The sequence below is a fragment of the Salmo trutta genome, chromosome 26 (genome assembly GCF_901001165.1).
Source record: "Salmo trutta chromosome 26, fSalTru1.1, whole genome shotgun sequence".
Lineage (NCBI taxonomy): Eukaryota > Metazoa > Chordata > Actinopteri > Salmoniformes > Salmonidae > Salmo > Salmo trutta.
The window spans coordinates 12,821,554-12,848,540 of NC_042982.1; the positions used below are offsets into that span (position 1 = coordinate 12,821,554).

At 42.5% G+C, this 26,987-nt stretch overlaps 1 protein-coding gene across 4 annotated transcripts; it reads left to right on the top strand.

The window, feature by feature from the left end:
• Positions 1-1,049: 1,049 nt before the first annotated feature.
• LOC115163133 (SID1 transmembrane family member 2) lies at positions 1,050-26,976 on the top strand. 4 transcript variants are annotated; one of them, XM_029714780.1, is made up of 27 exons: positions 1,050-1,817; positions 2,159-2,283; positions 9,195-9,359; positions 9,726-9,771; positions 10,270-10,371; positions 12,968-13,051; positions 13,196-13,361; positions 13,512-13,605; positions 13,720-13,778; positions 14,024-14,035; positions 14,732-14,779; positions 15,138-15,212; positions 15,429-15,491; positions 15,887-16,005; positions 16,793-16,866; positions 17,079-17,145; positions 17,323-17,396; positions 17,493-17,616; positions 20,619-20,736; positions 20,989-21,125; positions 23,019-23,127; positions 23,395-23,471; positions 24,090-24,136; positions 24,726-24,831; positions 25,456-25,566; positions 25,977-26,090; positions 26,331-26,976. In XM_029714780.1, exons 1-27 carry the CDS (start codon positions 1,596-1,598, stop codon positions 26,391-26,393), a joined length of 2,601 nt encoding a protein of 866 aa, XP_029570640.1. In that variant the 5' UTR covers positions 1,050-1,595; the 3' UTR covers positions 26,394-26,976. The 4 variants fall into 4 exon arrangements, with proteins under 4 accessions (XP_029570640.1, XP_029570643.1, XP_029570641.1 ...); XM_029714783.1 differs by lacking the exon at positions 15,429-15,491 and having other exon boundaries at positions 26,331-26,393; XM_029714781.1 differs by lacking the exon at positions 14,024-14,035 and having other exon boundaries at positions 26,331-26,393.
• Positions 26,977-26,987: the final 11 nt, after the last annotated feature.

Sequence of the window (26,987 nt, forward strand, 5' to 3'; positions counted from 1 at the left end):
AGGTATTATTACTACCTCTGAGGGTTTGAGCTTGAGGTAGTCACCGCATACAAGTACTTTGGAGTATGGCTAGAGATTGCACTGTCCCTTCTCTCAGCACATATCAAAGCTGCAGGCTAAAGTTAAATCCAGACTTGGTTTCCTCTATCGTAATCGCTTCTCTTTCACCCCAGCTGCCAAACTAACCCTAATTCAGATGACCATCCTACCCATGCCAGATTACAGAGACATCATTTATAGATTGGCAGGTAAGAGTGCTCTCGAGCGGCTAGATGTTCTTTACCATTCGGCCATCAGATTTGCCACCAATGCTCCTTATAGGACACATCACTGCACACTATACTCCTCTGTAAACTGGTCATCTCTGTATACCCGTCACAAGATCCACTGGTTGATGCTTATTTATAAAACCCTCTTAGACCTCACTCCCCCTATCTGAGATATCTACTGCAGCCCTCATTCTCCACATACAACACCCGTTCTGCCAGTCACATGCTGTTTAAGGTCCCCAAAGCGCACACATCCCTGGGTCACTCCTCTTTTCAGTTCACTGCATCTAGCGACTGGAACGAGCTGCAACAAACACTCAAACTGGACAGTTTTATCTCAATCTCTTCATTCAAAGACTCAATCATGGACACTCTTACTGACAGTTGTGGCTGATGTATTGTTGTGTCTACCTTCTTGACCTTTGTGCTGTTGACTTTGCCCAATAATGTTTGTATCACGTTTTTGTGCTGCTACCATGTTGTGTTGTCATGTGTTGCTGCCTTGTTATGTTGTTGTCTTAGGTCTCTCTTTATGTAGTGTTGTGTCTGTCTTGTTGTGATGTATATTGCATTTATGTATATATGTATATTGCATTTATTTTTTTAATCCCAGGCACCGTCCCCGCAGGAGGCCTTTTGCTTTTTGGTAGGCCGTCATTGTGAATAAGAATTTGTTCTTAACTGACATGCCTAGTTAAATAAAGGTTAAATAATAAATAAATAAATAAATCTGCGCCGTAAAGAATGACCTCACTACGCCGTGCCTGGTTTGTTTTCTGCGTGCAGAGGGAGAGAGTGGGTGACACAGATTTAACCCCTCAAACGTGGTCAGTCGATTCAACAGATGCAAACAACGTTCACTTTACGATACTTCATATGATCAACACTATACAGGCAGATGTCAACCTAAATGATAAAATGCGAATGACATTAGCTGTAAAAACCGCGGATATTAAATCATTCGGGATCTATCTAGCGAGTAGTAGCTGTGTTGTTATCGTCTAGCTAACGTCAGTTTACGTCGCAGTACCGAGGAGTGGTTAGCTTGCCAGCTGGTGATGGTGAAACGGGAGGAGCGGTGTGAATGTAATACATTAATCATTGGCAAGCAAATGTAGCTAGCTGGCTAGATTATTTTACTAGCTAGTCGTTCGCTATCAACTGTTCTGTTGTTGTGAATGATACATTACAACTGAGCTCTCTAGTCTAGTTAGCTGGGTAGGTAGGTTTGCCATTCATTGCTATTATTATCATCCAACGTGCCAGTAAGTGCATTTAGGTCGTTTTGATCAGCTAGCACAGCTATTGTTGACAAACCGCAAGGAAATGGTTTTGAGGAGCCGTTGTAAATTTGGCCCCGTTTTAGTCTTGTTCCAGCTTGGTTATGTGGCCCTGTTGTTGTTATGTGTGACCCACTTGCGGTTCGCACGGGCAGAAACTAAAACGGTGGTCCAAAAGGATGCAGAGTTTGATGTTACCTACAACGATACAGTTACGAGTGACAACCAAACCATCTACGCCTTCAATCACACCGTCTCCCGAAACAAGGTGAGTACATAGTTCAGGTCACAAATCCCACTTTGTTCTTCGAACCTGCTTTTGCACAGACCCCACAGCTAATACACCTGTTTCAACTAATCATGTTAGTACTGGGCTGGAATTAAACCTGCGCATTCCGTCCCCAGTACTAGGATTGAAGAACACTGAACAACTGTCTTGCTATGAGTAGCCTAATTTGGTTTTATGGTAAAATAGGATTGCAAAAAGTGATCAATACAAACTTGAGTGTGCAGGTTTATGTTTGTGATGGGTGTGTATGTACTGTATGTCGTTTTACTTAGATTCTGTGAGTTTCTCTAACCCTCTCCCCTCTCTCCCTGCCCTGGCAGACGGAGGGGGTCCGTGTGACTGTGGACGTACTGTCGGAGGGGGCAGAGAGCAGTCCCATCCTGTTTGTGGTCAGACAGAAGCAGGCCGTGCTGTCCTTCCAGGTCCCCCTCATACTGCGTGGACTGTGAGTAGCCTAACCTGCTGGCACACCTGGGGGCGCGTTCAGTAGGACACAATGTCGTGGAACGTTCAGACAGAAGCAATGTGTTATGTAGAACAAACATGCATCGTTGACATGTAGAATAAGGACTCAAGTTGGCTCTATACAGGACATTTCTATCTGCAACGTTCCACAACGTTGTGCCCTACTGAACACAACCCTGGCACATCCTGTTCCTGTCCCTGTATTATGTCACTTCATTTTATTATGTCAATATACTGCTGGCCATATTCATCTAGAGTGGAAAGGAAGCGATATACGTGGTTATGTTTTGGTATTAAATTGTTCAGTCAAAGAAAACAACTGAAGTTATGTAGCCTAGATATTGTAGAGGTTTTGTTTCTCCTTGGGTCTGTTTTTGCTGTGTTTCTCTTCATTATGTAGGCTAGATATTGGCTTAGTCACGGGTGAAGATACAATGAGCTCCAAAAGTATTGGGACAGTGACACGTTTTTTGTTTGTTTTGGCTCTGTACTCCAGCACTTTGGATTTGAAATGATACATGAAGTTCAGACTGTCAGCTTTAATTTGAGTGTGTTTTCATCCATATCAGGTGAACCCTTTACAAAAAGGACGGCCCTTTTTTCCCATAGTCCCCCCATTGTAAGTATTGGGATAAATTCACTTAAATTCACTATTAAAGTAGTTAAAAGTTTTGTATTTGGTCCCATTTTCCAAGCACGCAATGATTACATCCAGCTTGTGAGTCTACAAACTTGTTGAATGCATTTGCGATTTGTTTTCAGATTATTTTGTGCCCAATAGAAATGAATGGTAAATAATGTATTGTGTCATTTTGGAGTCAGTTTTATTGTAAATAAGAATATAATATGTTTCTAAACATTACATTAGTGTGGCTGATACCATGATTACAGATAATCTTGAATGAATTGTGAATAATGATGATGCACAAATATCATACCCCCCCAAAAAATGCTAACCTCCTCTGTTATTGTAATGATGAGAGGTTATCATGTCTTGGGAGTATGATATAAAATGCTAACCTCCTCTGTTATTGTAATGATGAGAGGTTATCATGTCTTGGGAGTATGATATAAAATGCTAACCTCCTCTGTTATTGTAATGGGGAGAGGTTAGCATGTCTTGGGAGTATGATATAAAATGCTAACCTCCTCTGTTATTGTAATGATGAGAGGTTATCATGTCTTGGGAGTATGATATAAAATGCTAACCTCCTCTGTTATTGTAATGGTGAGAGGTTAGCATGTCTTGGGAGTATGATATAAAATGCTAACCTCCTCTGTTATTGTAATGGGGAGAGGTTATCATGTCTTGGGAGTATGATATAAAATGCTAACCTCCTCTGTTATTGTAATGATGAGAGGTTAGCATGTCTTGGGAGTATGATATAAAATGCTAACCTCCTCTGTTATTGTAATGATGAGAGGTTATCATGTCTTGGGAGTATGATATAAAATGCTAACCTCCTCTGTTATTGTAATGGGGAGAGGTTAGCATGTCTTGGGAGTATGATATAAAATGCTAACCTCCTCTGTTATTGTAATGGGGAGAGGTTAGCATGTCTTGGGAGTATGATATAAAATGCTAACCGCCTCTGTTATTGTAATGGGGAGAGGTTAGCATGTCTTGGGAGTATGATATAAAATGCTAACCTCCTCTGTTATTGTAATGGGGAGAGGTTAGCATGTCTTGGGAGTATGATATAAAATGCTAACCTCCCCTGTTATTGTAATGGTTAGAGGTTATCATGTCTTGGGAGTATGATATAAAATGCTAACCTCCCCTGTTATTGTAATGGGGAGAGGTTATCATGTCTTGGGAGTATGATATAAAATGCTAACCTCCTCTGTTATTGTAATGGTGAGAGGTTATCATGTCTTGGGAGTATGATATAAAATGCTAACCGCCCCTGTTATTGTAATGATGAGAGGTTATCATGTCTTGGGAGTATGATATAAAATGCTAACCTCCCCTGTTATTGTAATGGTTAGAGGTTAGCATGTCTTGGGAGTATGATATAAAATGCTAACCGCCTCTGTTATTGTAATGGTTAGAGGTTAGCATGTCTTGGGAGTATGATATAAAATGCTAACCTCCTCTGTTATTGTAATGATGAGAGGTTATCATGTCTTGGGAGTATGATATAAAATGCTAACCTCCTCTGTTATTGTAATGATGAGAGGTTAGCATGTCTTGGGAGTATGATATAAAATGCTAACCTCCTCTGTTATTGTAATGGTGAGAGGTTATCATGTCTTGGGAGTATGATATAAAATGCTAACCTCCTCTGTTATTGTAATGATGAGAGGTTATCATGTCTTGGGAGTATGATATAAAATGCTAACCTCCTCTGTTATTGTAATGGGGAGAGGTTATCATGTCTTGGGAGTATGATATAAAATGCTAACCTCCTCTGTTATTGTAATGGGGAGAGGTTAGCATGTCTTGGGAGTATGATATAAAATGCTAACCTCCTCTGTTATTGTAATGATGAGAGGTTATCATGTCTTGGGAATATGATATAAAATGCTAACCTCCTCTGTTATTGTAATGATGAGAGGTTATCATGTCTTGGGAGTATGATATAAAATGCTAACCTCCTCTGTTATTGTAATGATGAGAGGTTATCATGTCTTGGGAGTATGATATAAAATGCTAACCTCCTCTGTTATTGTAATGATGAGAGGTTATCATGTCTTGGGAGTATGATATAAAATGCTAACCTCCTCTGTTATTGTAATGGGGAGAGGTTAGCATGTCTTGGGAGTATGATATAAAATGCTAACCTCCTCTGTTATTGTAATGATGAGAGGTTATCATGTCTTGGGAGTATGATATAAAATGCTAACCTCCTCTGTTATTGTAATGATGAGAGGTTATCATGTCTTGGGAATATGATATAAAATGCTAACCTCCCCTGTTATTGTAATGATGAGAGGTTATCATGTCTTGGGAGTATGATATAAAATGCTAACCTCCTCTGTTATTGTAATGATGAGAGGTTATCATGTCTTGGGAGTATGATATAAAATGCTAACCTCCCCTGTTATTGTAATGATGAGAGGTTATCATGTCTTGGGAGTATGATATAAAATGCTAACCTCCTCTGTTATTGTAATGGGGAGAGGTTAGCATGTCTTGGGAGTATGATATAAAATGCTAACCTCCTCTGTTATTGTAATGATGAGAGGTTATCATGTCTTGGGAGTATGATATAAAATGCTAACCTCCCCTGTTATTGTAATGATGAGAGGTTATCATGTCTTGGGAGTATGATATAAAATGCTAACCTCCTCTGTTATTGTAATGATGAGAGGTTATCATGTCTTGGGAGTATGATATAAAATGCTAACCTCCTCTGTTATTGTAATGATGAGAGGTTATCATGTCTTGGGAGTATGATATAAAATGCTAACCTCCTCTGTTATTGTAATGATGAGAGGTTATCATGTCTTGGGAGTATGATATAAAATGCTAACCTCCTCTGTTATTGTAATGGTGAGAGGTTATCATGTCTTGGGAGTATGATATAAAATGCTAACCTCCTCTGTTATTGTAATGATGAGAGGTTATCATGTCTTGGGAGTATGATATAAAATGCTAACCTCCTCTGTTATTGTAATGGGGAGAGGTTAGCATGTCTTGGGAGTATGATATAAAATGCTAACCTCCCCTGTTATTGTAATGATGAGAGGTTATCATGTCTTGGGAGTATGATATAAAATGCTAACCTCCCCTGTTATTGTAATGATGAGAGGTTATCATGTCTTGGGAGTATTATATAAAATGCTAACCTCCTCTGTTATTGTAATGATGAGAGGTTATCATGTCTTGGGAGTATGATATAAAATGCTAACCTCCTCTGTTATTGTAATGATGAGAGGTTATCATGTCTTGGGAGTATTATATAAAATGCTAACCTCCCCTGTTATTGTAATGGTGAGAGGTTATCATGTCTTGGGAGTATTATATAAAATGCTAACCGCCCCTGTTATTGTAATGATGAGAGGTTATCATGTCTTGGGAGTATGATATAAAATGCTAACCTCCCCTGTTATTGTAATGGGGAGAGGTTAGCATGTCTTGGGAGTATGATATAAAATGCTAACCTCCTCTGTTATTGTAATGATGAGAGGTTATCATGTCTTGGGAGTATGATATAAAATGCTAACCTCCCTGTTATTGTAATGGGGAGAGGTTAGCATGTCTTGGGAGTATGATATAAAATGCTAACCGCCCCTGTTATTGTAATGATGAGAGGTTATCATGTCTTGGGAGTATGATATAAAATGCTAACCTCCTCTGTTATTGTAATGATGAGAGGTTATCATGTCTTGGGAGTATTATATAAAATGCTAACCTCCCCTGTTATTGTAATGGTGAGAGGTTATCATGTCTTGGGAGTATGATATAAAATGCTAACCTCCCTGTTATTGTAATGGGGAGAGGTTAGCATGTCTTGGGAGTATGATATAAAATGCTAACCGCCCCTGTTATTGTAATGATGAGAGGTTATCATGTCTTGGGAGTATGATATAAAATGCTAACCTCCCCTGTTATTGTAATGATGAGAGGTTATCATGTCTTGGGAGTATGATATAAAATGCTAACCTCCCCTGTTATTGTAATGATGAGAGGTTATCATGTCTTGGGAGTATGATATAAAATGCTAACCTCCTCTGTTATTGTAATGATGAGAGGTTATCATGTCTTGGGAGTATGATATAAAATGCTAACCTCCCCTGTTATTGTAATGATGAGAGGTTATCATGTCTTGGGAGTATGATATAAAATGCTAACCTCCCCTGTTATTGTAATGATGAGAGGTTATCATGTCTTGGGAGTATGATATAAAATGCTAACCTCCTCTGTTATTGTAATGGGGAGAGGTTAGCATGTCTTGGGAGTATGATATAAAATGCTAACCTCCCCTGTTATTGTAATGGGGAGAGGTTAGCATGTCTTGGGAGTATGATATAAAATGCTAACCTCCCCTGTTATTGTAATGATGAGAGGTTAGCATGTCTTGGGAGTATGATATAAAATGCTAACCTCCCCTGTTATTGTAATGGGGAGAGGTTATCATGTCTTGGGAATATGATATAAAATGCTAACCCCCCTGTTATTGTAATGGGGAGAGGTTATCATGTCTTGGGAGTATGATATTTGTGTGTCTCACTCATCCGTATTCACGATTCATTCAGGTTAATCCGTAATCATGGTCGCATTCACATTAATGTAGAAGTGTTTAAAAACATATTCTATTCTTAAAAGTGACTCAAATGACACATTATTAACATTCATTTCTATTGGGCAGAAAATAATCTGAAACACAACCAACACAAAACGCAAATGCATCCAACAAGTTTGTAGAGTCACAAGCTGGATGTAATCATTGTGTGCTTGGAAAATGGGACCAAATACTACACTTTTTTTCTACTTTAATACATTAGTGAATTTATACCAATACTTTTGGTCCCCTCAAATGGGGGGGACTATGTACAAAAAGTGCCGTAATTTCTAAACGGTTCACCCAATATGGATGAAAATACCCTACAATTAAAGCTGACAGTCTGCACTTTACCATCATAATCAATGTATCATTTACAAATTGCTGGAGTACTGAGCCAAAACAAAAAAGTGTCACTGTCCCTAAACTTTTGGAGCTCACTATATTATAAACCGTACAGAGAGATGTGTAGTAGAAGTACTGAATGGGTTAACTGAAGGGAGTGATGGCAGGGCAATAAGACATGAAAAGAAAACCACAAATCCTGTTTCCCCCTGTAACCGAAAGGTTGCTGTTTGAATCCCCGAGCCGACAAGGTAAAATCAGTCATCCTTCCCTTGAGCAAAGCACTTAAACCCTAATTGCTCCAGAGTTGCCGTCAATAATGGCTGATCCCTGGCCGTGACCCCGCTCTCCGAGAGTGTCTCAGTGGGATCTGCAAAAAACACTTTTCCACTTCACACCTGTACAGGTTACCCACTTGTACATACAGTCAAACAGGACTATATAAGCATTCCCTAATTATTATATGATATAGCCTAGGTCTAAGTGTTTAGCCTGCACACACAACCTACCTGTTGGATCAGTGTATAATTTGTTCTATTATACAGTAGCCCAGGTTTTTTTACGAACTCGGTCCTCTGGACCCCAAGTGGTGCACATTTTGTTAAAAAAAATGTAAAAAAGAAGAAACGTGCACCCCTTGGGGTCGCGAGGACTGTGTTTGGAGAACACTACAGTAGCCTGTCTTTCATGGTGTAACATAATCCACGGACTTGCACAATACCAGAACACCTGTGTCGGGTGGTAAAGCCATCTAGTTGAGAGTGAGTCATCGTTGAACCTTGAGCTTTCACTTCCACATAAACATAAAGCATAGGCCTAATTTCCCATAGACACTAGCCATAATTACAGTACTAGTTAGGTTGTTGTGTTTTGGGAAGTTGCAGACTGTTGGTTTTTCTGTCATTAACACCGTTTTTTGTGGGACTGTAGTTGACACAATTCAACAGGCCAATTCAATACCTTTTTTTAGCCGTGGTTCATTCTTATCATCCTGTTCTTATCATCAGTTACCGCCATGTTATGAGCGGTCTGCAATGGTCATGGTTGTTTAGTTCAACCTTAAAATGGCTTATGAAATGGCACCCTACATTCCCTATGGACCCTGCTCAAAAGTAGTGCAATTATGGTACTACTTAGGGATTAGGGTGCAATTTTGGATGTGCCCCTAGTCTAATACAGGCCTTTTATGTTCTATGAGCCCATGTGATCATGATTTGTATATTGAGCTACCCTCTTGGCCAGGTCTCCCTTATAAAAGAGGTCTTCTGACCTCAATGAAAATGAGTGGAGAAATGATATCTCTTCCCCCCCGCCACAGGTACCAGAGGAAGTACCCCTATGCCCACGTGGGCCGAACGCTTTGCCAGCCCCCCACCCGCACCCTCACCGAGACCCAGTACTTCTTTGTGGACGTGTCCACCCTGTCCAGCTTGGGCACCCACTACCAGCTGAGGATCAGCCGCGTGGACAGCTTCACCCTGCAGTGAGTCATCTTCATCAGGGATCATTACCTTCATGCTAGCTAGCTAGCCGAGCAAATACATGATACCTGATATCTGGTTGTAGAGCTACATGCCTTACACAGCCTCCCACAGCAGTTCGTATTCAATACTCCGAGTCATCATATTTTATATCACTATTATGCAACTGTGCAGAACTGGTCTAATTTGCATTGAATGCGGCCTTTTTGCATACACACAATCGTGACTGCCTATTTGTACAGCAAGGCCAAGACACACCCTGTGTAGCAGCATCACTTATAGAGTAGAGATGGCATACTGTATGTGTGACCTGACTGGCTAATATGGCTGTTGTATTTGTTGAGTGTTTCTTGTCTTCTTCATTACAGTACAGACAAAAAGTTCAGCTTCACTGCCTCACCATCCCAACCCCAGGTAAGAAACATAGCCACTCACACCGATGCACACGTGCGTACATACGCACATAGCATATTTCCCGTGAAACCCTTATACTGCACGTGACCATGAGGTGTGCGTGGGTGGAGAAGACAGTTGGGTACTACCTCTTTACTGTGCCTAAGTCTAAAGGCCAGGGCCAAGAAGGGGAGTGATATTAAAGAACAAATGTGTGTGCCTGATCTGTTGAGCTGTTGCTTGACAGAGATGGAGAGAAAGAGACAGGAGAAAATGGATATTGTTACGTCATACATTTTGTGTGTGCACATGTTGTGCGTTTGTATTCGACGCAAGATTTGCCGCAAGATTTGCCCTTTCAAAACGGTACATCTATCAACATAATAGAATAGTATTGTTAGGAAGATTGCTTGAATTCTTTAAAAAAAATATATATTTCTTTCACTTGGCTGATTTAGGACTTAGTTCCAATAAATATGTGATCCTTTTTTTATTCTAACTTTGTTTTTCCTCTCTCAGTATTTCAAATATGTGTTCCCTGACGGAGTGGACACGGCCATCGTCAAGGTCAACTCTGAGATGACCTTTCCGTGCTCTGTCATGTCCATCCAGGACATCCAGGTAAACTAACTTGACCAAACCTGTTCATTAGGCACCAGAGGTGGGACCAAGTCACAAGATCCGAGTCTCAAGTCGAGTCCCAAGTAGAACGGGTCAAGTCTCGAGTCAAGTCCAAGTCGTGCGTTCTAAGAGCAAGTCAAGTCATACGTTTTCAAATCTCAAGTCAAGTAAAAAAAAATCTATACATGCCATGACTTGTTCAGCTACAAATATGTGTATATTTATTGAGGCTACCAGACAGCCCTTTTCATTATTGTGTCTGCGACACATTTTAATAATCCCATGTCATTGCAAAATTGAGACCTTGTAGCAGTCGTGAGGGCATGCCATCAGCAGAAGGCAAGGCAGGTTGACGTGTTCACAGTGTACATTTATTTACAGATCTTGGTGATCCTGTGGTGAAAGTACCATATGATACAAAATATACAAGTAGATTGGCCAAATATACATGGGCAATAGTCCAAAAGAAACAGCCTCTGTAGACAGGTTAAGCCTGATATCTGAACGGACACAGGTGGAGACTGTACAGCCTCCCCTTGAGAAACCAAGTCGATTCTGTCTAACAGGAGCTCAAACGGGTAGGCCTGCATAAATAATATAAGCACTTGGCCCCCAGGACCATACAATTACCCAATTGGCAATTACAACCAATAAACTGGTTCTACAATGTAAAAGGCAATTTCCACATCCATTTCCACATTGCTACATTCCTCTTAATCAGAGTTAATGATATTTCAACACCACGCATACATGGAACAATCATTTGATCTTATTCAACGTTCTGACTCCAAAGCCTATTTTATGAGGCCTGCACGCTCATATTATGCACAACCAGAATGACAGAGACTAATGGTGCTTTCAAGACAACTCGAAAAAATTTGAGGTCAAATCATGACGTCAGTGAAACAGGCCCGAGTTCCCAATTGTCTTGAATGCACTGAAGTCGGAGAGTTCCGAGTTCCCAATTGTCTTGAACGCACTGAAGTCGGAGAGTTCCGAGTTCCCAATTGTTTTGAACGCGGCCATAGGACACAGACACGGAACTCCGACATAACCGGGAAAAATATGAACAAAGGAAACCATACATTGAATTAAATAAACATCACTCCACTGAGGGTAAGAAATGGTTGGCTAAATGAAAATGTATCGTAGTCCTATCAAACATAGGCCGTCATTATAAGTAAATAAGAATTTGTTCTTAACTGACTTGCCTAGTTAAATAAAGGTTAAATGAAAAATGTAAATAAATAAACATGAAAAAAATGTCTACGTGTTGTAATCAACGCTACGGGGATTTAATGATGAAACGCTAGCAATTATTGTAGGGCCTATGCATTTAGACGTGTGAAAGCCAGAGCAAACATTTCAACAACAGGGGGAAAAAAGTACCCTCCACTGGCGCGAGTTTGGAGAGCGTAAGTGAAGAGCCGCTCCTATGGTGCGTCTTCGCCACAGTAATAATTAATTTTAACAACAAATTCCAAATGCAATCTTCATAAGTTAAAGCAATTGTTACATACCTAAAGACCTGTAGGCTTATGCTAGTAATTGTTGCCCCATTGCTGATTATCTTGCAATGTAAACAGTTCATATTCTTGATCACCGAACAATTTTTGCAGCTGCAGATTTATTTATTTACAGTTTGATGTTTGCGCTGCACCCGATCCTATAGCTTGTACAGCAAATCAGCAATATTTCTGCTAGCTCACCCAACCTGTGTTGATTGACAGTTTGCTGATCCAGTCAGAGTGCCGAGTGTGCGTTTTCTTAGCCAATCTGTGGCAGGGTTTTTTGCGAGGGCGATGCTGCGGGTACTGTCTCTGGCTGCGTGTGGAATAATCGAAGTAGACTCTCTTCCACAAAATGAGTGACAGACAAAACAATACAAAACCTGGCCAGAAAAATTCAAGTCATCAGTCTCAAGTCAAAGTCGAGTCTTGAGGCTCCAAGTCAAGTCTCAAGTTATTTTACATTATATAGAGTCTCAAGTCATGTGACTTCGAGTCCACAACTCTGTTAGACACCAATCGGAAGTAAGCGAACTGAAACAGGGAGGGACTGTTCAGAAACGCTAAAATAAACAGTTGTTTAAGTTTTCTGTTGCAAAACGTTTTGCTATGGTGTACCCTAATGAATACAGCCATGACCTTACATCTACCTGCATCCACTGACCTCACATGACATCACTGAACTGTGGTCCCTCAGCCTGTCTCCAATGGCTAGCCTTCGATTCACCACACAAGGGCAGTGTTGAGTTCATTCTGAGCACCCCAGCAACCACTAGACAGCTGTGAATGAACTTGGGAAATGCACAGGATCTACCCTAAAGCAGCTTAAAGCTGTGAAAGAGAGGTGTTACTAAAACGCTATGTAAAGCTCTGTCTGGTGTGTAATAGCTCACATTGGGGGTGTCCCTGAAATGTAGGCCAATATAGAAATCTCCATTCCACACACTTGATGGGGAGTGCAGAGGTGCCCGTTGCCGTGGAAACCACATTAGCCGTGGCTGCACCTGTTCTTTGCTCAGGCAGACACACACACACAGACAGACACTCATTCCTCTCTGATTGCTAAATGCTGTGTTCTACCTTATCAGTGCCCAGTGTATGACTTGGATAACAACGTGGCCTTCATTGGAATGTATCAAACCATGACCAAGACAGCTGCCATCACTGTCCAGGTAGAATACACACACGCACGCACTGGAGAGATCAGGTAATTGATCAATAAATAAATGTTTACAACTCATTTGCCACAATGGGCAACCATTTCGTCTACTCTCTCTCTCTTGTTCCCCTCTCCCCTTTTCGCTCGTGGCTCTCAGAGGAAGGACTTCCCCAGTAACAGTTTCTATGTGGTGGTGGTGGTGAAGACGGAGGACGAGGCATGTGGGGGTCCCCTGCGCTTCTACCCCCTCCGTCCAGATGAACTCATTGATGCCGGCAACCGCAGTAAAACTCTGGACGTGGTCGTCTCGCCCGCCATCAACTGTGAGTCACTCAGCCAGGCGGACCAGACAGTACATCATTCCCAATGTAGCAGAGAGAAGTGTTCTATTTGTCTCTGTTTCTCTCTAACACCTCTCTCTCCTTCCTTTCTCCCTCCTCTCCCTCCCTCTACACCCCCCCTCTCCGTCTCAGCGGATGTGTACGTGATGGGCATGCTGTTCTGCCTGGGCATCTTCCTCTCCTTCTACCTGCTCACCTTCCTGGTGGCCTGTGTGGAGAACAAGAGGTCTGTCGATCGCGTCACTGTCGTATACAGTAAGTACATTATTTCATACACTGTCATATAGAAGCTTTGGAACTCAAGTGTCTCCCTCTCTCTCTGGGTCTTTTCTCTGGTCAGGATGCACAGGAGGAGGGAGGGGCTTCTGAACCCAGCGGACATGTCGCCCGCGGAGACAGGTATCCCAGCAACCCACTACAACGGCACACTCCGTTGTATTTTGTTTTCAGAGAGGTGTACAGTGAAGAGAACTAACTCTGTGTTTTAAGATTTAAAACGAGTTTAAGATGGATGCGAACCATGAACAGTTTCCGCATCAGATGAAGGATTACTGATCTATTTCTCTAGGTTTTCTATGTCTTTGTGTATTGAATTTGTCTCGCTTTCTCCTCATGCTTTCTCCCCATGCTACTCTTTGGCTCAGCCTCTCTACTGGGTAAGAATGGAGTTGGAGTAGTGAGATATTGCATGTGTCAGAGCTTCTCTCACAATGTCACACTACTTATTACCCTTCGTGCACGCTATATAGACTGTTACACCCATCTCGCAGTCATTATCACCAGTATGATCTGGGTGGATGAGGAATCATACATGTCTAATGAATGACCTTCACCAAAGTTGGGTGTCAATTTGAAATCAGGAAGTGATTTCGGTTTAAAATATGGAAAAAACATTTGAAATAAATATATTCTCCTTTGCAGTTTTATTGAGGAGTCATTGAAAATAGAAACCCCTTTTTCAATTATTGAATTGGAATTTCGGTTTACTTCCTGAGTTGCCTGACTTCACAGCATTGTCCAGTCACAAACACCTGTCATGGTGGGGGATGACTAATATGATTCTGCCATGCCCGTCGCCATGCGTTGGATGATATTATGGTTTGGTTCCAATGGGAGTTTGACTGAAATTGACTTATTTTTCTCCCGTTGGACTCACACCCTAGGGTACTGATTAGCACCCGTGCATTAACCCTTGCTTCACGTTTCAACCTCGTCTCTGAACCCACAGGGCATGGTGTGTCCTCTCTAACTAACCATTCATCTAGATGCTGTGGTTGTGTGTACACTACTAACGGCTATGGTGGCATGTGTTTGGTGTGTGTTTTTGACATTATCTCTACCTGTTACCACAGGAAAGCCAAGTGTGACTCCAGTCTCCCCCTATGAATACGGCTCCTTTGGTGAGTGTGTATGTGTGTGCTCATTTACATTACAAGTGTGACGATGTTTGAAAGGTTTTGAGTTAAATATTGACAGCTGGGGAAGACGGGGCTTGTACTGTTCCAGTTCTGTTGTGTGTCTCCTCGTGAATGTGCACTCCTTCACTCCTTCCCACAAATCTAAAAGCGTTGGATTGGGGGAGTCATGGACTAGTTGCACTTTTCACCATATTTCTTTTACCAGTCATTTCCTTTAAATCAGTGAAGGGAAGTGAACACTTTGGGAGGAAGGAGAGAGAATTGGGACACAGCCGTAGTGAATACTTACACCACTTCAAGAACTCTTTAATGTTGTTTCTCTCTGCTATTGTTTCTACAGCGGACAACGCCAGCACGTTGAGCTCAGAGGCCATCACAGACAGCATAGCATCAGATGCCAACTACGGATACATGGGTATGGAGCAAGATGACCAAATACAGACGCATAATTACACATATACACTCCAATACTGTACAAACACAGATGTGCAAATACACACAATGGGGTCCACATGGCACAAAATCAGTCTTCGAGTAATGTTGCACAGCATTTCACCACCAAACTGGCTCTTGAATGGAGGGCTGCGGAGTGCTCTTGTTTCTTATTGGTTTATTTGTGTTTGTTTATCAGGACAGGAGACTTTGAAACGCAGACCATTCCTAACTGCCATCCACCACGTAGCCATCTGCATTGGTGACACTCACTGCCTTAATCAGCCAGCCAATCGCATCCCTTCACTGTATAAATCAGCACCATGTCAATCACTTCGGAATGTGTTCAAGATCTATCCGCCTTTTGATGTCATTTAATGCTCTGATGACCACAGACGGAGACCAAAACGATCACATATGGTCAACAATCATGTTTGACTGTACGCAGAGATAATGATTGAATGTCGAGAACAATTTCAATGATACATTTTGTGATTATCAGGAATGCGTCATTGGCCAGAACCACAAATCTATTGAATACGTCCCAAATCATATAAAAAAAATCCAAGCCGTAAAACCAACAAAAACGATCAAATCGAGAAATATAACCCTCAGTCGCTGACATACTGTAAAGGTAGTTACTGTTTCCTCTCTCAGAGCGTTCGTTGGAGAGCGTTACGGGTCGTAGTCGACAGGAGTCTCTGAGCTCAATAGAGGAGGATGACTATGACACGTTGGCCGACATCGACTCGGACAAGAACATCGTCCGCACCAAGGTCTGGCCCATCCCTCCTCCATCCCTCCCCCTCTACCTCTCATCCATCCCTCCCTCCCTCCCCCTCTACCTCTCATCCATCCCTCCCTCCCCCTCTACCTCTCATCCATCCCTCCCTCCCCCTCTACCTCTCATCCATCCATCCCTCCCTCGCCCTCTACCTCTCATCCATCCATCCCTCCCTCGCCCTCTACCTCTCATCCATCCCTTCCCCCTCTACCTCTCATCCATCCCTTCCCCCTCTACCTCTCATCCATCCCTTCCCCCTCTACCTCTCATCCATCCCTTCCCCCTCTACCTCTCATCCATCCCTTCCCCTCTACCTCTCATCCATCCCTCCCCCTCTACTTCTCATCCATCCATCCCCCTCTACCTCTCATCCTTCCCCTCTACCTCTCATCCATCCCTTCCCCTCTACCTCTCATCCATCCCCTCCCCCTCTACCTCTCATCCATCCCTCCCCCTCTACCTCTCATCCATCCCTTCCCCTCTACTTCTCATCCATCCATCCCTTCCCCTCTACTTCTCATCCATCCATCCCTTCCCCTCTACCTCTCATCCATCCCCTCCCCCTCTACCTCTCATCCATCCCCTACCCCTCTACCTCTCATCCATCCCTTCCCCCTCTACCTCTCATCCATCCCTCCCTTCCCCCTCTACTTCTCATCCATCCATCCCCCTCTACCTCGCCTCCCCTGTGTATCACTCAATATTATCTTTATCCTCTGTTGTTTTTATTTCGTTTTTCCCTCCCAATGAAACTCTTGTGGTCGCTTGTCCTTTTGCAGAAGTACCTGTGTGTGTCGGACCTCGCTCGCAAGGACAAGAGGGTTCTGAGTAAAAAGTACCAGATCTACTTCTGGTGAGTGGGACGGAGAGTTGCCTCAAAATCTGTACATCAATGCTGGGGCTATAACCCTATGGCACCCTTCACTCTATCAGTACTTTAGTCAAATGCATGATAACAATTGCTTCTTTGGACAGGGTGTAGGTTTGTTTTGTATCAGTCGGATTGTACAGTAATCATACAACTGTCAGTGTCATGGCAGTTAATGTCAGTGTTCCTCTCCTCAGGAATATTGCCACCATAGGTGTGTTCTACGCCCTCCCTGTCATCCAGCTGGTCATCACTTATCAAACGGTACTGTGTGCTACTCTCACTCACACTGCGGATTTACTACATTATTACAGAGTTATAACGAGTGCATTTGTAGTGTGTAAAGGAATTGGCTTCGAGTGAGTAGATATGACTGTAGAATCCACACGTGGTGGGTGGGTGGATAGTGTGTTGTTGTTGACATTTTCCTCTCTCCTCCAGGTTGTCAACGTGACAGGAAATCAGGACATCTGCTACTACAACTTCCTGTGTGCACACCCCCTGGGGAATCTGAGGTGTGTGTGTGTCATAAGGGGAAACACCTATGGCTGTGCGTGTAATGTATGACTTGTATCATTCATGACATCCATTCTCTACCCTCTGGCGTGCAGTGCCTTCAACAACATACTGAGTAACCTTGGTTACGTGATGCTGGGCCTCCTCTTCTTGCTCATCGTGCTGCAGAGAGACATCATCCACAGCAGAGCGCTGGACCGCAACGACCTCAACGCACTGGTGAGAGATCAAACTGAGATGGTGCTTTTGTTTTTCCATATTTTGGGGGGTATTTTGTAGTTTTTTTGGATGACAAGGAGGGCGTAGAACACACCTATGGCGGCAATAATCCTAGATTATTTTATTGACAGGTGTAGATTAGAGTATGTGATGAAATACAGAGTGTGAGTGTCGGGACTGGGGGATCGAACCGCTACCTCCAGGGGCAATATGTGTTCCAGGGGAGGCAACCAACTCCTGGTACAGATAGGGTATTATAGCAGTGGGATAAACAATAGAACATGAAATGCTCATATTGGTATTTCCCTGTATGGAATTCATATCACCTCCCATGATGTTGACGTGAGGGTTTTGTCCAAAATGATATTTCCTATACACTAAAGAACGTTCCATACCAGTGAGCAGGTTTCCATCCAAACTTAAGTACATGTGGTATAAAACATTTCATGAGATGCCTGATGTAAACCGCAAATTTGTCAGTAAACATTCCAAACGTTGACAAAACTACAGTTGAAGTCGGAAGTTTACATACACTTAGGTTGGAGTCATTAACACATTTTTCAACCACTCCACAAATTTCTTGTTAACAAACTATAGTTTTGGCAAGTCGGTTAGGACATCTGCTTTGTGCATGACCCAAGTAATTTTTCCAACAATTGTTTACAGACAGATTACTTAACTTATAATTCACTGTATCACAATTCCAGTGGGTCAGAAGTTTACATACACTAAGTTGACTGTGCCTTTAAACAGCTTGGAAAATTCCAGAAAATTATGTAATGACTTTAGAAGCTTCTGATAGGCTAATTGACATAATTTGAGTCAATTGGAGGTGAACCTGTGGATGTATTTCAAGACCTACCTTCAAACTCAGTGCCTCTTTGCTTGACATCATAGGAAAATCAAAAGAAATCAGCCAAGACCTCAGTCTGGTTCATCCACGGGAGCAATTTCCAAACGCCTGAAGGTACCACGTTCATCTGTACAAACAATAGTACGCAAGTATAAACACCATGGTACCATGCAGCCGTCATACCGCTCAGGTAGGAGACGTGTTCTGTCTCCTAGAGATGAATGTACTTTGGTGCGAAAAGTGCAAATCAATCCCAGAACAACAGCAAAGGACCTTGTGAAGATGCTGGAGGAAACTGGTGAAAAAAAGTATCTATATCCACAGTAAAACGAGTCCTATATCGATATAACCTGAAAGGTTGCTCAGCAAGGAAGAAGCCACTGCTCCAAAACCGCCATAAAAAAGCCAGAATACGGTTTACAACTGCAAATGGGGACAAAGATCGTACTTTTTGGACAAATGTCCTCTGGTCTGATGAAACAAAAATAGAACTGTTTGGCCATAATGACCATTGTTATGTTTGGAGGAAAAAGGGGGAGGCTTGCAACCCGAAGAACACCATCCCAACCGTGATGCACAGGGGTGGCAGCATCATGTTGTGGGGATGCTTTGCTGCAGGAGGGAGTGGTGCACTTCACAAAATAGATGGCCTCATGAGGTAGGATAATTGTGTGGATATATTGAAGCAACATCTCAAGGCATCAGTCAGGAAGTTAAAGCTTGGTCGCAAATAGGTCTTCCAAATGCACAATGACCCCAAGCATACTTCCAAAGTTGTGGCAAAATGGCTTAAGGACATCAAAGTCAAGGTATCGGAGTGGGCATCACAAAGCCCTGACCTCAATCCCATCGAAAATTTGTAGGCAGAACTGAAAAGCGTGTGCGAGCAAGAAGGCCTACAAACCTGACTCAGTTACACCAGCTCTGTCAGGAGGAATGGGCCAAAATACACAACTTATTATGGGAACCTTGTGGAAGGCTACCCGACACGTTTGACCCAAGTTAAACAATTTAAAGGCAATGCTACCAAATACTAATTGAGTGTATGTAAACTTCTGACCCACTGGAAATGTGATGAAAGAAATAAAAGTTGAAATAAATCTCTCTACTATTATTCTGACATTTCACATTCTTAAAATAAAGTGTTGATCCTAACTGACCTAAGACAGGGAATTTTGAAAAACAGAGTTTAAATGTATTTGGCTAAGGTGTATGTAAACTTCCGACTTCCACTGTAAATACGCTAGATAAGGTGAGTTTTGTGGTGGTTTTATGTAGGTAAAATGAATTATGCGGGGGGAAATTGCGGTAGAAGTTTACATCATATCGAAGTAAACTTGGAGTGATGCAATGATATCTTGTGTGGTCGTCCCGCTGTGATTAGGGAAAGCATGTGGTTTATTAGGCTACGGGTTAAATAAGTTATGAACTTCACAGGGTGGTGAAAGTGCACGGTGATGAGCTTGAGGCTCCTTTCCAATAAATATCTTATTCTCGTGACATGATGATCGATGCTTGGCTGCCATTTGACAAATACAAATGATCACTCTTTTGTCCATAAAATCACATGTAGGCTATGCCCGCACTGTATCTGCAAGCTGTTGGCTACAGCGATCGTGCCAAGACCAGAGTGGACACATTCGCTATATAACACAAACATTTTTTGTGACAAAACCATCAGTATGGTTGAAAATGCAATGGGAAGCCATTTTAACTTGTATTTTTTATTCTGTACATGGGAATTTAACCGCAAAAGTAATTTTCATGTGTACTACATTATCAAAGAAAAAAGGAAGGTCCACAACTCTGGAGTGCTCCTAGGGTGAGTTAATCAGACGCACAATAAAGACAAAGTTTCGATCCCAGTGGGATCTTTGTCAGGTCATACACCACTGTGAAACACACCTACTTAAATAACCTCTAGAGGCATGAACATGGGATGTGAATATTTTTCCTCTTTTCACTACATTATCATACAAAGCCTTTTATCCACAACAAGTCAATTTGATGGATACCGATCTCTGGTGGGAAAATGCGCATATTGAATATTTGCATGAAAATCTGTCACCAATTGGGTGGAAACCTAGCTAGTGACAATTTCATTGATATAATTTGGAGCCTCTGTCTCTCCCTCTCTGCTGGTCTCCAGGAGTGTGGCATCCCTAAGCACTTTGGGCTGTTCTACGCCATGGGCACAGCTCTGATGATGGAGGGACTGCTGAGTGCCTGCTACCACGTCTGCCCCAACTACACCAACTTCCAGTTCGGTGAGACTAATGTCATGGTTGGCTAATTGGGAGATCCTGAAGATACTGTAACACAGATCCTCAGCAGATGGGTTTCTCAATCAGTCCCAGATCGGTTCATATTGTCATGCCAAATGCATTGCTTTGACTGCCGGACGGCAAAAACGGATCTGGGACTCTGGCTACTTCCCAATAACTGTACTGGAAGATATTCTGTACTGTAAGAAATGTCATTAATGTCACCCTTTCCTCCTCGATCTCCCTGTCGGTCAGACACCTCCTTCATGTATATGATCGCTGGGCTGTGTGTGTTAAAACTGTACCAGAAGAGGCACCCAGATATCAATGCCAGCGCTTACACTGCCTACGCCTGTCTGGCTGCTGTCATCTTCTTCTCTGTGCTAGGAGTGGTGAGTGACAAGGGACACACTCACCACACACCACTCACCACACAGAGACCAAGACAGAAACACAACAAACACCCAACAGTAGACTCTGACGTACACAACCTATAGGGTGGGCTGCATCAACATGGATTAACTCTTAAACTGGGCTAAATCAAGGTTTATCTATTCATCTTGTTGCACCCAATTTTAAACCTCGTTTTAAATGAATCCTAGTTAAATGAAATCCTTCCTCTAATCTAAGTTTAGTTTTCACTTTAAACCTAGATGAATTTTAAGTCTGTTGCTCAATTAATAAAAAATAAACATTTCGATTGGAGATGAATTCTAAACTGCCACTTGAGGTGGTTTAACTGATAAAATGGCAGCATATCTACTGTGGCAAGACCAAAATGAGTTCCTCAGAGAATAATTACAGACGGGTTGAATCCTGTTGAGTTTTATGATAATTAACTCATTATTAGTAGGCTATTTACGTGCCCATTTTGTACAACAATTGAATTGGGGTTCATGATATTTTACGCAACGTGCTGTAACAGGCCTGGTAACGGTAACATTGTAGTGAAGTAGCATTATAGGCATTGATATTTAACAGTTATTTATGCTTACAAAGTATTGGTGGGTCAAGTTGTCTGTCGTCATCATAGGGGTTATGGAGAGGGGCAAACTGCTGGGGAATCATCTCGTATATCTTCTGGGTGGTAGGATGAATTTCCATGGACGGAGGCCCGGCTCCGCTCTGAAATGGCCCCGCCTCTCCTCTGCCGCATCTTTTTTGACTTTCTATTTGAAGTTTTTTTCCAGCATGCTTTTTATCCGATTTGGGTCAATCTTTAATCCATGTCGATCCATTACATTTGTCGCATAAAATGGCCCAGGTGTCTTCCTTCTTTTTGACATCTGTGTTGTCTGTCTTTTTATCCTGCAATACGTTACTAAATTCCTCCATCAGCCACGACAACTTTTTTTTTTCATAAGCAGAGAAATTTGATCGTCTTTGACGTGCCAGGATCAGGTGGCTATTGGACAAATAATAAATGGCTAAATAACGTTAAGTAATGGCAATAATAAATAATATTGTATGCTAGCTAGCTTGGTTTATAAACTAGCTAGCTACAGTAGCTAACGTTAGCTAATCCTAGATTCATTTAAACCATGTTGGTGCAACCCACCCGTAGAATCATCATTCAGCAAGTGTAAAATTCCTGATGTATCCGGATGTGTGTGTGTCTACCTGTGTGTGTGTGTGTGTGTGTCTACCTGTGTGTGTGTGTGTGTCTACCTGTGTGTGTGTGTGTGTGTGTGTCTACCTGTGTGTGTGTGTGTGTCTACCTACCTGTGTGTCTACCTACGTGTGTGTGTGTGTGTGTCTACCTGTGTGTGTCTACCTGTGTGTGTCTACCTGTGTGTGTCTACCTGTGTGTGTCTACCTGTGTGTGTCTACCTGTGTGTGTGTCTACCTGTGTGTCTACCTGTGTGTGTACCTGTGTGTGTGTGTGTGTGTGTGTGTGTGTGTGTGTGTGTGTCTACCTGTGTGTGTGTGTGTGTGTGTGTGTGTGTGTGTCTACCTACCTGTGTGTCTACCTACGTGTGTGTGTGTGTGTCTACCTGTTTGTGTGTCTACCTGTGTGTGTGTGTGTGTGTGTGTGTGTGTGTGTGTGTGTACCTGTGTGTGTGTGTGTGTGTGTGTACCTGTGTGTGTGTGTGTCTACCTGTGTGTGTGTGTGTGTACCTGTGTGTGTGTGTGTGTGTGTGTGTCTACCTGTGTGTGTGTGTGTGTCTACCTGTGTGTGTCTACGTGTGTGTGTCTACCTGTGTGTGTGTGTGTGTCTACCTGTGTGTGTGTGTGTGTGTGTCTACGTGTGTGTGTGTGTGTGTGTGTGTGTGTGTTGTGTCCAGGTGTTTGGGAAGGGCAACATGGTGTTCTGGATCGTCTTCTCTGTCCTCCACATCCTGGCCACCATGCTGCTCAGCACCCAGCTCTACTACATGGGTCGCTGGAGACTGGGTAAGGAGTCAATCAATCAATCACATGTATTTATTTTTAAAAGCCCTTTTTTTACATTGGCAGTTGTCACAAAGTGCTTTAGAGATACCAACCCAAAACCCCAAGAGCAAGCAATGCAGAAGCACAGTAGCTAGGAAAAACAACTTAGAAGGAAGAAACCTAGGAGTAAGGGCTAGGAACAGGCCTGGGGTCAGGGTTAGGTTTTACCTTGTAATGTTACAGGGGCTATGGACAGGTGTCAGTCTATTCTATTTGTCTGTGTTTCAGATTCTGGCATCCTGCGCAGGATTGTGTATGTGATCTACACTGACTGTATCCGCCAGTGCAGTGGCCCCATGTATATTGTGAGTATACATCAGGGGAGAACTACTGCCCACTCATTGAAACCCCAAAGGTTCAAGGTTGACCGCGGTACTGCAGACATTGTTTGCATAAACAGGATCCCCCATTATAGTGAATGGAAAAATATAAATCTTTGTGTAAATTAAATAAAATAAAAAAATGTTTAGAAGGCAATCATGGCACCAATAATTTATTTTAATACACCCGATGTACCCCGGGTGTCCTTGAACCAATTATTTTTTAATCGCACACGTAAGAAGTTATAAGGATAATTTAGTTGCTAATGGCAGCCTGCAGTACCCCAGGTCAGCCTTCAACTTGATTTACTCTCTTTGAGGGGGCAGTACTGAGCTAGGCTGCAATATCACTTCATAAAGCTCAAATTGTGTATTTTATGTTTCCATGAGACGCCATCTTAACAGACTTCATTTGGCTTCAATACGCTATTGAGTCTTCAAGGAAATGAATACGTGATCGATGGCTTTGTCCATTCATATATACAGTCATTGGTAGACTATACATACACATACTGTATGGAGACTCACTCTAATGTCGCGAAAGATTCATAAATCCACAAGTAAATGTTTCTCTCTCTCTCTCTTTCTCTCTCTGTGTGTTAGGACCGAATGGTTCTGCTAGTGATGGGAAACATAGTGAACTGGTCTCTGTGAGTATTTCATTCACTCACTATCTTATTCAGACTGGACTGCCTTTACTGCAATGTTCTATATATGTGATATCTGATATCTTAATTTGATCACTCTGTTGTCGCAGAGAATTTTCCTGCGCATCATGAAATGCTAATTGTAGTGTATTAGGGTTTAAAAAGGCTTCTAAAGTTTGTCATTTCCATTTTAAAATATCAGACTTGATTTGCCCTAACGGAAACTGTATCAACCCCTACAAAAATGTCCATTTAATATAATCCACATAATAATTCACATTTCCTGTTGCTGCAGGATTTGTTTTCCTGCTGTGAGAAACGGGGTCAAATAAGATGGCAGATCTGTACATTGTTTGACATCATCATGCAGTGTTTTAAAAAATATATTTTTTATCAAAGGTCTTTCACACCTACTTTAAGTGATTAATGTAAGTCCCTTTCTGTCAAGGTGATTTATTGCGACCCACTCAGCCTGATGAGGCAAGGTATCCATTTAGTCTGTAGAATAGTCATTACTCACCCACAACCATGGGTGGAGAGTAGACAACTCATCACTGACATACATTGTGTGGTTGTTGTTCTGTCTGTCCAGGGCTGCCTATGGGCTCCTAAAGACACCCAATGACTTTGCCTCTTACCTGCTGGCCATCGCCATTTGCAACCTGCTACTCTACTTTGCCTTCTACATCATCATGAAGGTAGGGGTGTGTGTGTGTGTGTGTGTGTGTGTTCACTTTCCATAGACAAATCTCACTCAAAAAAGACATGCCACAATCTATTTTAATTCATTAACCCTCTAGAGTCTAAACCCTGTCTAAGCTGGGGGAGGGAGTCTAAGCTAACATATGGAATTGTTTTCTTCAAACTTCCTTTAGATTTTTTGGGGGACTATCCGTGGTCTTAAAGCTCCAAATCAAATAGCTAAATGATTATTGGTATGACCATCTTAAAACAATTCCATATGTTAGAAGTGTCTGTCCTATAAAAAACAAAAAGGCATGTATTTATCCCCATATTTTAGGCACTAAACTATCCCCATACTGTACATACTTCCACTATTGATTTTTAACTGTTACCAGTGACCTTCACAGCCGGCTTGTGGGCGCCGTAGAGCAAAACGGAGAACGCCATTGTGTTCGTGAGAGTTCCGTCTATAGACGAGTCATAATACGTTTCGGACGCCACATACTTTTATTGGACATAGAAAGTGCACGTCTGACACATGAAACGACGTAGAACATGTTCCGCGTGTACAATCACAGATGATGTTGTGTTTCTGTGAATGTGTTTCTGTGAATGTGTTTCTGTGAATGTGTGTGTAGCTCCGCAGCGGTGAGAGGATCCAGTGCATGGCCATGGTGTGTATCCTCTTCACGGCCGTGGTGTGGGGCTTCGCTCTCTTCTTCTTCTTCCAGGGCCTCAGTACCTGGCAGGTCAGCACAACACACACAATGACCTTACAGATCAGTGGCTTCCACCACACGTCAGCCTTACACACCCCCATGGCAGGATGTTTTCAGACCTCTCCTCGGGGGACCCCCAGCCGTTCCATGTATTCAAACTGTTCCAGAGCCAGCACACCTGATTCAACTAGTCATGAAGCCCTTGGCTGTGTAGGTAATTTGATTCAGGTATGCTAGTTCAGGTCTACAATAAAATAGTGAAAGTTCTAGGGGTCTCCGACGAGAGGTTTGGGAACTCCAACTCCAAAGGGATTCATGGTATCTGTAGTACCACATTGAAAACATCACATGCTCACACACCACATGTCATGGTCACATAACCCCAACATTCTCACGTCACTGTGGCGCTGACTGCTTTGTCCCCTCACCCCCTGCCGTAGAAAACCCCTGCCGAGTCCCGGGAACACAACCGTGATTGCATCGTGCTCTCCTTCTTCGACGACCACGACATCTGGCACTTCCTGTCCTCCATTGCCATGTTTGGTTCCTTCCTGGTGAGTGTGTGTGTGTGTGTGTGCACACCTCTGGGGAGGGCCATGTGACACTCATTTCATAGTATTATAAATTGGAGGGGAATACAGATTTCACACCGAGGACATGGTTACTGCACACGTCATTCAGCAATAGAAGATCATAAGTGGCTGAGCTTTGATGAAGACGTCCCATTCCTGACCCATACATACCCAGATAGTAACATCTTATATAGTGACTGACTCCTCTGCTTTCTCTGCCAGGTTCTCCTCACCATGGACGATGACTTGGACAATGTCCAGAGAGACAAGATTTTCGTCTTCTGAAAAAGCAAGTCTCTGGCTCCACCTTAACGTTTCTTGCTGGCCAATAGTGACACAGTGGAAACTGAGACACCCAATGGCATGTCTCCCTGACTGCAGGCGGGCTGGGCATCTCTCAGCCAATCAAAGAGCTAAGGGAAGGACGGTGCGCCCTCCCCAGAGTTGGAATCTGTATGGACACTTGGCGTGCCAATCAATGAGTCTGGTTCACCAGGACATGCTGACATTTCTCCTTACTGCCATCCAATATTACTGTGGTCGTTGTGTTTTCTTATTGCTGATAACCGTTTGAATTGAATTTATATTGCATCATTATTGACCTGCAACACCGTCAATGCATTTAAATGTGTATAGTGTGTGTGTGTGTGGGGGAGTGAGAACACTCCATGTCCAGTCTGTCTGGCCTTTAATGTTCTGATCATGTGCGTGGTTTGTATTTCTATGGCTGTCTGATACCGGATGGATCTGTCCCAGAGAGATAAACGATTGTATTTTAATTACTAACTACGTCCTTAGCTGGTGAGGAAAATAGATTTTGCACTATGTGATGTGACTACTGAATAAAGTGTGTGTCCACGATGATAAAGGTGTAGTCTT